General features: G+C 40.0%; 1 protein-coding gene across 2 annotated transcripts; it reads right to left on the bottom strand.

Moving 5' to 3' along the window:
- Positions 1 to 9,628: 9,628 nt before the first annotated feature.
- Positions 9,629 to 13,488, bottom strand: LOC131243793 (L-type lectin-domain containing receptor kinase SIT2-like). Of its 2 annotated transcripts, XM_058243375.1 has the most exons (3): positions 13,168 to 13,488; positions 11,369 to 12,492; positions 9,629 to 9,875 (listed from the first exon to the last, which is right to left on the bottom strand). In XM_058243375.1, exons 1-2 carry the CDS (start codon positions 13,382 to 13,384, stop codon positions 11,378 to 11,380), a joined length of 1,332 nt encoding a protein of 443 aa, XP_058099358.1. In that variant the 5' UTR covers positions 13,385 to 13,488; the 3' UTR covers positions 9,629 to 9,875; positions 11,369 to 11,377. The 2 variants fall into 2 exon arrangements, with proteins under 2 accessions (XP_058099358.1, XP_058099356.1); XM_058243373.1 differs by having other exon boundaries at positions 11,369 to 13,488.
- Positions 13,489 to 13,693: the final 205 nt, after the last annotated feature.

A 13,693-nucleotide genomic window follows, 5' to 3' on the forward strand; every position in this document is an offset into this window, starting at 1 on the left:
ATTCGCTAAACCTCGAGAATTGTTGGATTACGGATGGTTGCTGGTCTAAGTAGATAGATAACCATGATTACTCGAATTAAAATTCTCAAATTAGGGTGGAAACTACTCTAATCTACATCCATACTAAATCTTAGGCAAAGTGTTGATCAACTATACAATTCCATGATATGGAAAACTAATCACATGAATCATGTTAATGTTGTTAGAATTGGATACTGCAACACATATATTCAAGAAGCGTGATCTTACTCGAAAGGTGAGGGTTTTTATCCTATAAGCTTACACTAATTTAAGTTATTATATTTATCCTGCTTTTCCATGCTGTTAAAGATGTGAATTATCCTGCCCTTTTCATACCTTTAATGATGTGAATTATCTTGCCTTTTCATACCTTTAATGAGGTGAATCATCCTGCCTCTCATGTTTATATTTTTTCTAGGAATTATCCTATTAATTGATTTAGTTAATATCATCACAACTATTGACCCTTTTGGGATTATGACATGATGTCAAATATAAGTGATTTCTCTAAATTTTTGTGAGGCCATGGATACAAGCCTTGCCCTTGCCTCGTCTCTTTATTTGAGTTGGACCTGCCACTCATCTTTATATTGAGTTGGCCATTGCCACTCTCCTTATTATTAGTTGACCATTGTCATTCTTTTCTTATTATGTTAATCATTGCCACTTTTGTTGAGTTGACATTGTCACTCTTCTACTTATTATATTGGCCTTGTGCCATCTATCTTTACGGCTTGGGCTTGTGTTTTGCTATTCCAGAACCTCCATAATTCAGTTGATATTCTTTACTATTTAGATTCAATTATATTTATTATGATTAAGTTTATATTCTCTATAAGTGCAAGTGATGTGTAAGATGTATCACAACTAGTGATTTAAATATTTTATTATGGACGTAATGTGCTCTGGGTAGAGACCCTCGTGGGGCACGTAAGTCCTTAAGCTTTCGGGTAGCGGTGCATAAATTGATGTGGATAATTCTCAAATGTAGTTCCACATCACTCTGGTATTAGATGTCGCAAATAGTCACTCCATGAACAAATCGTGTCATGTAAATCACCTAGCCCATGTGTTGTGCGCTTTGGAGAGTTCTCATAAATCCACGGTAGCGTTGGCCATGCCAGCGAATATTCGTATATTGAGAGTGCGGGTCGAGCCAGTTATCTATAAATCATATTCCACATTGTGATGATCACTACGTATGATGAGCCCTACATACTTTGCTGGGCATGCATCTCATATAGGTTGTTTGCGCATGCTGATACCCTCGTGTTAGTGGAGCACGGGACGTATCAGACCCTTACTTTACCTATTATGTATCTCTTGAATTATTGTTAATCTTAAAGGATAACCTTTACTATGAGTAAAGCATTGCCCTCTCCCAACCGTACAGTTGATGCAGGTGGCATACAAATTGACGACCTAGATGACTACTTCCCTATAAAAGATTATCTTGAAAGACTAAAAAGACAGTTTTACTATTTAGTTTAATACTTCCGCTGTGAACTCTGATGATGTAATAGACCTCCCATTATGAGGCTATTTGATTATTCCTTTCACTCTGATAATATATAATCAATATAGTTGATTTTATTCTTGTGAATATTACCTTCATGAATGTATCTGGATGTAAACAAATGAAAAAATAGGGTGTGATTTCAGAGCATCCAGTTGTATGTTATTAACACCCGGTTTCTTCGCGCACAAGTACATAATCTAGCCGTGAAAATTCAGGATGTTACACAGACAGTATCGGCCATACAAGCGAGAGAGAGAGAGAGAGTGAGAGAGAGAGAGAGAGAGAGAGAGAGAGAGAGAGAGAGAGATGTGGTTGGTTTGTCATTTTCCACCATATGATCGATCTCATTAAGCAACGCACACTATGATCTTTGTTATTTACCATCTTGAATGGCACACGAGTGATTGATCTAGGCCATTCATTAGGTAGTGTCCACCATATACATGTCATACACAGAAATCTGGGAATATGCCTCATCAATTGAGCCACATATATATGTACGAGTGAATTTGACAATCTAATCACTATCTTAAGAAAGCTAAAGGAAAATGAATCCCCATGAGACTAGGAGATCAATCATGGTACACGGGATCTTTAAGAGGTATGGATAAATCCTTTGAACAAATTTTCTCAACAAACGGCTTTAAACACTGACCATTTATTTTAAAAATATTGTCATTCATTGGGTTCTCTATTTCGACAACTGCATGAGGATAAATAGTTTTCAATATGAAATGGCCAGTCCATAGAGATCTCAACTTACCCAGAAATAAATGTAATCTCGAGTTACATAAAAGAAATTTCTGATCTAGTTCAAAAAAATTTCAGAAATATATTTGTCATGAAAAACCTTCATCTTGTATATCCAAGAATTGTCATACGCATCATTTCAAATTTTGTCTAACTCATTCAACTGAAGTTTACATAGTGAGCTTGCCTTCTCAATGTTAAAGTTGAACATCTTTATAGCTCAATACACCTTATGCTCCAACTCCACAGGCAAATGACAACCTTTCCCATATATAACTCTATAAGGGGACATTCCATCCGTCTTTCAGATCAACCCCGAATGGGCGATACATCCATAATTGACGTATCTCAGATGTTCAAGTGGACCTTACAATGTGGTTTTGTGCATTTAATTGTTGATTCTTGACGATCTAACAGTCAGATTGTCTTAAATCTGAACATTAACAGTTCTAAGGTTCCCTAAGTTAGTCTAGTTACATTTTAACCTTGATTTTATAATAAGATAGTTTGATTATGTGATTAAACGATGGTTTATCTGATGGATTGTTGTAGACTCGATAAACGATGGATCCCATGAATCGGGTCATGATATTGATAATGTACAGTTCATTTTAGCTATCATGGTGCCACTACAAGTTTTATTTAAGTTGTAATTTCATAAATAAGGCTTCACATAAAATTTTCAATTTTAATATGAGTGTTCACATGCGCATATATATAGATATATATATATATATATATATATATATATATATATATATATATATATATATATATATATATATATATATATATATATAGATTTAAGCAAAAAAAAATTTAATAGCATCCAAGGACTTTCAATATCCCAGTATTGAAAAGTTTAGAGTGATACAACTAATGTACCTTCAGTCTAGTGACTATAACATAGGTGAAGAAATTTAAACTAATCAATGCTAAGAACAGTAGTGCTAATGAACAATCAAGAACTTAACTAACAAACTATAACTTACTCTTCCTTGCAATCCTACGACATAGTGTGGTAGGCAATATGTGTCCATTTGAAATTTGACGCAGGGATGAATGTGATGAGGTCAATCACCGTCTTCCTCAAGGATGACTACTTCTAATCCACGAAGCTTCACAGGACTCCTCACATATACTTCTCAAATCCACAAGGAAAAAGTAAGAGAATAGAAATAATATTATAGAAAATTTGTAAATTGATTGATGTTGAATAAACGAGTTTACACCCCTTTAAATAGGGATAATAAGCTATGGAAGGAGTCTCGGAATTAAACTACAACTAAAACTCCTATAAATCGTGACTTACTATAAATAATAAACTTACTATTTACAGACGGTCGTGATTTTGCTAGTGCGCATGGTTTTCGGCCATAAACAGTAAGTGTCTTATTTAGCTTCACCACACTGTTCTCCTAATTATTCTAAGCACTTTTCATGTTGGGCGCAACTCCTAAAGCCCAATGGATGAAGAGTTATAATCAAACTAAAACTTACTTTGCATAGTAAAAACGAAATTAAAAAAGGAAATCGACCGTCAATCCGATGGTATTTTGCAAATTTGATGTGGGCAACCCGATTGACAGCGGGATTGGGTGGCTAAACTAGCTCGTCCTACCCCAAAATCATATATGGTACGTCCGTTAGCTCATTCCGATTTGCGAGATACGTTCGTTTTAAGTTTAGACAGTCTAGATCACCTCCGTCTCCGATCGGACCTTTTCTAGTCCATCTTGGCTATGAAACTGTCTGCGACTCGCTCTACATCAGGTTCACCATGGTGTTTGTGAGAAATCTACCTCTTTCATCTATTTTTCCGTTCATGTAGGATATGGGCTAAAACAATAAGCAGATCTAAAACTCAAGTGGGCTGCACATAGGAAAATGTCTACGTATATATGCCATCCATATTGTTCTAAGGTTATTCCTACTTAGATGAACTATAAACATAAAAATATTACTCTGATCCAAAACTTATGTAGCCCCACAAATGTTTCAATGGTGGACGTTCAATCCTCATTATTTCTTGTTCTGCGCCCACTCAAGTTTAGGATCTATGTCATTTTAGGGCCCATTTGCTAACATGGTCTTGGAAAATGGATAGATGGGATAGATTTCTCACAAACATCACAGTGGCCCCACCTAGCTATCCGTCGCAAGAAGTTCCAGCCAAAAGCTCACGCATGCAATCTTTGTCCACGAGAGAATGCAGCATTCTGTTATCTGATTAGAAGACCCTTGTTTGAAGAGCTGGCTGTTGACTGAGAGGCCAATGAATCCTCAAGATCGAAAACCAACCCATTAAAACTGTTTTTATTATTTTTGAATCTAGATTATCTGTTTGCCACAAACAAATTTTTTTTGTTATGTAATGTGATTGGTCCACATCATCATTCATGTCCTTAGTATGGCTGCATTAAATACAATTTATGATGTTGTGGCCCAATCATATTGTAACAAATAGATTTTTTCTATTTGTGACAAACAGAGGATTGCATTCAGCAATTTGATTTTATTGTTTATATTCTATGTTTCAAATTTGATAGTGCATGACTATGGAATATCATACTCATCCAGAGCACATTAATCGCATGTGTCCTGAACCTGTGCTGACAAGTCAACCTTGAGTCTCATAAGTGGGATAATGTTATGCTTTTTGTCACTCATGTGTGATAAAAGGAGAAATAGCGCGTCTGGAAGAAATTGGTGGAGGAGCAGTTATATGATTTGCCCCACCTACCCCTGGCCATGTAGATATTCGGTCATATAGATCGTCCATCAAGTGGCCCCCGTCTTGGACGAGCAATTGGCCAAACTATCTCAAATCACGTAACTAATTGATGTATCCGATTGATGTCGCACGAACAAATTGTGATATAGTAAAAGAAACGGTCAACTTTGAAATGTCAACCGTCGGATTAGATGCATCTGAATGGAATAGTGGTTCACCCACAGTGGGGGCCCATCACATGGACAGTCTAGATCGCACCCCTAGCATTTAGGTTGCTGCATATGCCCGCGGCACAAGCCTTGTGTATCATTTAGAAGGTACCTTCGAAGGTGGGGACAATCCGCCAAACCTTTTAATACGCACGTGTCAAGTCAATAATGCATTAAGAAATTGGGTCACGTACGGGTCTTCCTTTGTGTGATACTTTTAAGATTCGGGTGTAGTCAGGTTCAGGTCGGGTACAGTAAATAGAAATATTATATATATATAGCAATTGAAATAAAGTTTCTTAGGCCTTCATCATATGGGCCAGGATCAGTCAGCCCTGGGCCAACCTACCTAATGACTGGACCGTCCAGACTTTTTAGGCAAGGACTTGTTCAAGGTGGTCCGTGAGTGATAAATGGACGTATCTATCACACAAATGTCACGTGGGCAGCTGTGGATGCCACTGTGACGCCATGCTGATTGGCGTGATTAGGTATATGTGAGATCTAAGGGTGAGTAATCTAGACCATTGCTCTTATAGACCTTGCCATGGATGCCCTATGACACTAAGTCTCAAAGATGTGAGGATCCTAACCCTTGGATCAACGGCGTACAAATACACGTTAATATAAAGAAAAATCTATGGTTTTACAACTTCACAAGATTGAGAACCATTTTACTCGTGCAGGCTGTGCGTCACCATCATACATGGAAGTGGAACAGATTACTGGTGGGCCATCCAGCAGTTCTCTCAAGGATGCTCAAACACATACGGACCACAAAAGGGCCTTTCCGCATTAAATTTGGACGGTTGGCACCTGACAGTAATTGTTGAATCGTACAACTGCGTTGTGGGAAATGATGACCATACCTTCGACCTGTGTGGGGCCACCATGATGTGTGAGTGCCATCGTAGACACGTTCCCCCAGGTTTAGGTCAAGGTCCTAAATCGAGCCTGTAAGTCGGGCTCGCTGACACAAGAGAGGACGTGAGGTCGAACACATGGTCCCCCTTGGGGGGTAACAGTTCCGAATCTATGGAATTTACCTGGACCCCTCTCAGGAACTTTTCGAATTCACGGGAAAGAAAGGAAGCAAAATAAAAAAATAAAAATTAGAAATTAATTGTTGATTGAAATAAATAATTTCACAACCCTTTAATTTTTTATTTTATTTTATTTTATTTTTTTTAAGGCAATGAAAGAAAAACCAGAAGCAAAATATAACTAAAACTTCTAGAATTTGCAACTTACTATCAATAGTAAACTTACTACTAATGTCTACTAATGTGCAATATTTTCGGCCAAAAATATAGTACTTTATTTGGCTTCACCAAGTTGTTATCCTAATTATTCTAAGCGCTTCTCATGTTGGGCGCAACTCCTAAAGCCCAATGGATGAAGAGTTAAAACGGAATTAAAATAGAAAACGACCGAAGATCTGGTGGTATTTTGCAAATCCGGCATGCATAACCCGGCATAGCGGGGTTGGGTGGCTAAAATAGCTCGTTCTACCCCAAAATCATATATTTTACGCTTGATAATTCATTCTGAATTGCGAGATACACCTGATGTAAAGTCTGACAGTCCGGATCACTTCCATCGTCGACCAAGCCTTTTCTCATCCATCTTGGCCATGAAATTGTCTGCAACCCGCTCTACATCACTTGAACATCCCCTTTTCATATTATCAAATTATAGGGGCGTGACCCCTCCTTTTAAAAAAAATAATAATAATAATAATAATAAGGTCGTAAATCTAGCCTGACTGTAGCCCAGGTGGGCCACTAAAAAGGGTACTTTGTGAGACGAAGGGCTCGTCCACAGTAGAATCTTCTTCAGATGGAATGTGATCAGGCAACATCACTGTGTAGTCGATATGTCATCAGGCCTATTCATCTGGTGAACTCCACAAGGCCTTGGGATGCCCCGAAATTCAAGCCATTATAAAACTTGCGTGTGCGACTACAAGTGAATATATATAGGTCTACCCGTGATTGTACATTTCTCACTGCAGTTTTTCTCATCTGTGTTCGGGATGAATCTTAAGATGTACGGTGAATATGAGAATGCGTACGGTTTAGATTCCACATAAACATCACGGTTGGGCCACATACAGCTTCAAGGCATGTAATTTGTTCAAACGTATGTGATCATTCCCCATAGTTCTCTTATCAGATGATGAACGACCAGGATCATCCCGTCTACACATTCTTGAACCTAGAAACCATCTTAACCACATAAAGAAATGCTAATTGCAACTGCTCGTGTGCAAAATGAAGGCCCGCTTGCCTCACATGTGGAAACAAGGTTATATGTGCAAGATACGAACTTGATGCCAGGCGACCGCAACAATATAGATGCCTAATTAAACTAGGTATGAAACCAAGATCCTATATTCAAGATGGAGAAGTTGCCTAAACGAGGATTGGAATGGTATATTATAAGATTTAATTCTAGGTTGGACTGGGTTGGACAAAAATCACTCGAGCCCCAGTCAGACCTGAATATTGATTGAACCATGCATGAGAGGCCCGAGTGCAGCCTACGGGCCAAGCTAGTAGATCCAAGCCTAACTGAAAGTTGAGTTGGGTAAACTACTGGGCCCATTGCCACCATTTTAAACTAGATATACCACAAGGATGATGCTTGAAGCCTCTAGCCATCTTAGTCGTGCAGAGAAATGCAAATTGCAAATTGCATCAGCTGAACAACAAGATCATTCATCTTCCTTGGTGAAGCCTCTAGCTAGCCACCATTTTATACGAATCGCTGACTCACCTATTTATTGATAGTAAATTTGCTCATCAAGTGTGGGGAGCGATTGCCGGTTCTTTTGGCATAAATATTATAGCAGCGACATGTGTAGAAGGAAGACTAAATCAGTGGTGGGCAGCAGCGGGTCCGACTAGAAGGAAATCGGAAGGTATTATGATCATGCCGTATATTATCATTTGGGAGATGTGGAAAGATCGAAATGCTGCAGTTTTTGAGGCTAAGATAGTATCTCCAGGTAAGACAATTATCAATATTCGGCGATGGGCTGCGAGAATAGGGGGTTTGGGGTTACATACTGGCTCTTGGGGAGGGAGGGGGTCGAGCGCTTCTTCCGCTAGAAATGAAGGGGGCTTGAGGGTGATTAAATGGGAAAAACCTCCTACAGGCTGGGTAAAAACAAATGTCGACGGTTCGGCTAGAGACAATCCCGGAGTTTCAGGAGGCGGAGGTATATGTAGAGGGGAGAAGGGTGATTTTGTCTTCGCATTTTTGATCAATTATGGGATCAGTTCGAATACCCTCGCAGAGCTAAGAGCGGTGCATGATGGGATTCTGTTTGGTTTACAAAAGGGCTTCATTCAAATCATTATGGAATCAGATTCGCGTCCAATTGTAGATATGTTAAATGGGTTGGTGAGTCCGGATTGGAAGTGGAAGGCGTAGATGTGAAGGATCCATCAATTGAAGCACCGAGGGCGAATCGAGTTCAAACACATTCTGAGGGAAGGGAATTCGGCAGTGGACTTTTTGGCGCGCTTGGGAAGCGGTTCGTCCACAGCTACGTGGCGGAGTACAATGTCTGATCTCCCTCAACAGGTTAGAGGTTTCATTTTTCTTGACAGGGTGGAATTGGGTTCGATTAAAATGGGGTGACATGTTTTGTGCAATCTTTTTCCTTCTTGTGGGGGGGAATGTACATTTCTCATAGATGAATGAAGTAATTTTTGGAAAAAAAAAAAAAAGATCATTCATCTTCCATGGCTAGCATGAAGCTAACCTGAACCTGAGTGGGATCATGCTCATCCACCCCAATATAGCCATCTAAGAATAGGCATTGACATTTTTATCTTTTCTATTTTCTTTTTCTTTATGATAGGTGAGCCTGGTTACTTATCTTGGTAGGCCCTCCCGAAAAATGTTGTCTATACCCACACAGCTGTACTTACAATTCCTATGAATATGTATGCTGATTTTCCATAAAAAAAATTTAAAAATAAATAAATAAATAAATAAAAGAACAGGCATTGACAGCGACTGCGAAGAGAGCGGTGGAGGTGGGTTTGGTAGTGGGTAACAAGAGAAAATAATAGGAGCACTGATGAGTAGTGATGCTAACATCAAATTCCAGTAACAACTTCAGGTAACAAATACCAATAGAAGGCTACAAATGCGAGTTATGAACACCTTTGGAGTGACAATCACCGGCAACAGAAGTCGGTAATCAACAATGGTAGAGATTTAGAAATTAACACCTTTGGAGTGACACTCACTGGCAACAGAAGTCGGTAATCGACGATGGTTGAGATTTAGATATGTCAGCGGCGGAGATAGATAGACTGACAATAGAATTTCTCTGGAAATCAAATTAAAAGATCCAATTCGATAGCCAATGAGAGAAGCAAAAATCTTTTTTTAAAATGACATAAGATATGAACGATAGCCTTAAATCATATCCAAACATCCAGAATTTGTGCTAGAAATGTACATACCAATGTTTAATGATCAGTACATCATAACATTTACTAAAGAACGAGATAAGGTTGCCTAGAAACAAGTAATAGTTGAAACGCTTAATTCATTATATATCTACTTGCGAAAATAGACATGGTGTATCAACAACATTGAGCTGCATCCCTCAGGACGTGTCCTGCAATAAAAGCCAATAAAAAAAAATAAAATAAAAAAAGGATGAGTTATCTTCATAGGACAAGTTCAATCGGGCCAAAAATAGAGGTGATTGAAAATTCAACGACAAAAATAATATTTGTTGGAAAAACAAAGACCGTTGTAATGTCCAGAAATTTCCAAAATTGGCCCTTCAAGGCTAGAGATGATGGGTGCAGGCAGTAAAAAAGTTGGCATGGCCAACAGCTGGACATTTAAAAGTAAAAAAAGAAGCAGATCCAAATCTCAAGTGGACCACACCACAGAAAAGAATCTTAACAGAATCCCAACAATTAAAAACTTCATGGGTCCACGGGAATGTTTATTTGCCATCCAACCTGTTGATAAGGTCACAAAGACCCGGATGAAGAGACCACACGAATGTCAAACACTCCCATCCAACCTGTTGGTAAGGTCACAAAGACCTGGATGAAGAGTGGATGAAGAGACCACACGAATATCATCTTGATCCAAAACTTTTGTGGCACACAAAAAGGTTTTAACGGCCAATTACTACTGTTTCCTGTACCATGATTCACTTGAGATTTGAATCTGCTTAATTTTTTTAAAATGTTATAAAATATGTTTTCAATATCATGGAACTCCGTAGCTTGATTATAAGGAAAATATATCACAATGGACCCTACAGTCAGGGATCCACCCACCATGTGCTGATTAATAGGCACTGAAGCAAGATAGGAGCCCTTTAAATGAATCTCCCTCAGATAATTCTTCATATATTTTCCATTGGCTGTTAGCTAAGAAAGCAGTTGTCCATGCATGCTAGTATGTTCCTTGTATCTCAATTTGAAATGTGTTGGGCTTCCCACCAACTGTCCATGCATGTTAACTGAAGAGTGTATACATACTCGGGGAGTAATAACAGAGGTATTATATAATTCTCGGTTTGAATATTTACACACCATGATTCGGGTTCTCACTGTGTATGGACTCATGGTTCGAGACATCCAAACCGTTTATATCATGAGGCCTAACATCAAATTAAAGGTGAGCTTCATCATATCAACGGTTTGGATCATCACAAGATAGTCTACACCTGTATTTGAGGCTCATCGTATCAATGGTTTGGATTATCGAAAGATAGTCCTACTTATATTTAGTCAAACAGAATTCCTCGACATGGCAAATTCACACTTTTACAGACAAATCTACCATTACCTAGAGCTTCTTCTTTTCTTTTCTCTTCGTTTCTTTTTCTTTTTTATTTATTTATTTATTTATTTTTAATCTAGAGCTTGTTAAGGACTGTTTAAGAAGGAATAACTCTACGGAGTGAACTTCTACTCGTTTCAACAAACCAGTAGCAAAGCTAGACGACAAAAAATTGTACTACTCAACCACGTGGAAACCTTAAGTAGCAGGTTGTTGGTAAACATCGGCCCCATTTTCTTCCTTCTAGTGATGCTACCAGTTCGTTAAAGGATAGCAAACTCACACCATCATATAACGCCTTACCCTCGTCCATCAACGGCCACCGGAGAGGACCGATCCTGGGATCGATGATGTACTTGCATACATCAGTTCCAAAGAAGAAGGATTTGAGAAGCGTAGATCATCGGACCTTTTATAATGGCGCACCGCCTGGATTGCCGCACCCAGACCGTCCGACGAGAGCTCGGGTAAAGGTGCATCGCCGTCCAAAAACTGCGTTACTTGCCGCATGCTCGGCCTTGCGGCTGACAACGGATACGAACACAGCAATCCAAGCTTCAGCACCAACTCCATCTCCTTCACGTCATAGTCAAGTCCCAGTTTCGAATCCACGGCTGCCAGAATTGTCCCTCTCCTCCAGCATTCCGACACCCAATCGACCAGGATAACCTCATCCACCGATGATAGAGGTTCGATGGGCCTCCTCCCGCAAGCAACCTCGAGCATGAAAGCTCCGAATGCGAACACATCAGTGCTTGTGGTCGCCTTCCCAGTCTTAGTCAGCTCAGGTGCGAGATAACCGAAAGTCCCTACCATGTGGGTCGTCTGTGGATCTGTTCCATGATCATACAATCTAGCGAGGCCAAAGTCTCCTAATCTACCATTCATCTCGCTATCTAATAAAACATTGCTGGCTTTGATGTCTCTGTGAAGAACCACCTGCTCCCATTCCTCGTGCAAGTAGAGAAGCCCTGAAGCCACACCTTTGATGATCCGAAACCGTTGACACCATCTCAGCACTGAATTTGGATGGTTAAAGAGTAACCTGTCCAGACTTCCATTGGGCATGAAATCATAGACCAGTAAGAGCTCTCTCTTTCGCCGGCAATAACCGAGAAGCTGCACCAAGTTCCGGTGACGGAGGCGGCCCAAGCTCACGACCTCGGATATGAATTCACGTATCCCTTGTCGAGATTCATGAGAGACTCTCTTTACAGCCACTTCAGTCTTTGAAGCTGATAAAACTCCTCGGTAAACCCTCCCGAAACCTCCTACTCCCAGTAGCTCTTTGTCTGTGAAGCCCTTGGTCGCCATGAATAGATCCTTGTACGAAAACCGGTGGGGCCCATATTCACGTTCCCAGTCCTCTTGTATTTCAGCAAACTTGATCTTCCTTCTTATGATGAGACCAACAGCCGAGATGATCGCTAATGTGGAAATTAGCACAATTACGGGTAACCCAATTAGTAAAAGCTCTGATTTCTTTTTGGGTCCTATCCGTGGAAGCTTAGGAAGGTGCGAGAGATCAAGGGCCTGAGCCTGACCGTTCATTTTAAAGCTCCAACCCAAGATGTAAATAGATACTGGAGACGACTTAGTTGATGAAGAGAAACCAACATACATGTCGTCTAACACGATCGATGAAAGATCAACCGTCGATGACAAGAGTGGACGATCAGGTTTAGGTAAGTTGATAGGAGATAATGTTACATTGAGTTGATTTTGGACACCATTATATTCTACCCAAAGATGCATCGGTTCTCCACTTATAAGGCTGAGATTCTTAAACCCGCCACTCATATTAGTAAAGTAAGCTGCAGGAGCAGACGCAATAGAATATAAGCCATTGATGTCAATTCCGACATGGTTGTCGTCAATATCACCGTCTTCTGGATGAAGGTATGTATCTAGCTCGATGAGAGCTATGTGATTCGATGAATTGCCGATGGTCTGGGGATTAAAGATGCCCATGTATTGGCCAATATGACCTTCTGGTAACTCTTTTGAAGGTGAGATCACGAAGGCAGCCCCAGAGCTAGTCACATTTGGATAATGGAGCACGATCGCAAAGACGAAATTGGTAGAGAAAGATTGATTTTTACCGTATGAAGGTTTGAAGTGAAGAGGAATAGGGTAGCAAGCATGGCCCTTTTGTTGTACAGAATTGGTGAGAAGCAGGAGGCCATGGGATGTGATCTCTGCCGAACCGTCCAAGCTTATGTTAGTACCACGGAATCCATTGTAAACGAAATCGCTGTTGTCGCCGTTGGGAGCTGCATATTTCATGAGGAGAAACCACAATAGGAGCTTCCTAAACATGGCTGAAAGGTAACAATGGCGTCGAAGTTTCGTAGACTTTGATGCTTTAGTTGCTCTCTACAAGAGAGAGAGAGGGAGACAGAGATGGTTGGTTTGTTGGTTTGTCATTTCCTACCGTGGATGGCACATGTTTGATCGATTTAATAAGGCGGTGAGAGCTGCACGCGAACCGAGTTAGCTCGGTTAACTCGCTCGACTCGACTTGTAAATGCTCTGTTGGAAACTGAGTTCGAGCCTAGTCAAGCTGATTTTTGGAGCTCGAAAAAATTACGAGCCGAGTTCGAGCTTGTCCGAGCTCGAATTGACTCG

Source organism: Magnolia sinica, chromosome 4, assembly GCF_029962835.1.
Source record: "Magnolia sinica isolate HGM2019 chromosome 4, MsV1, whole genome shotgun sequence".
Lineage (NCBI taxonomy): Eukaryota > Viridiplantae > Streptophyta > Magnoliopsida > Magnoliales > Magnoliaceae > Magnolia > Magnolia sinica.

What these genes read in the sequence shown, in the direction of transcription:
- LOC131243793 (XM_058243373.1), bottom strand. Translation starts at nt 13,384, where the DNA reads ATGTTTAGGAAGCTCCTATTGTGGTTTCTCCTCATGAAATATGCAGCT.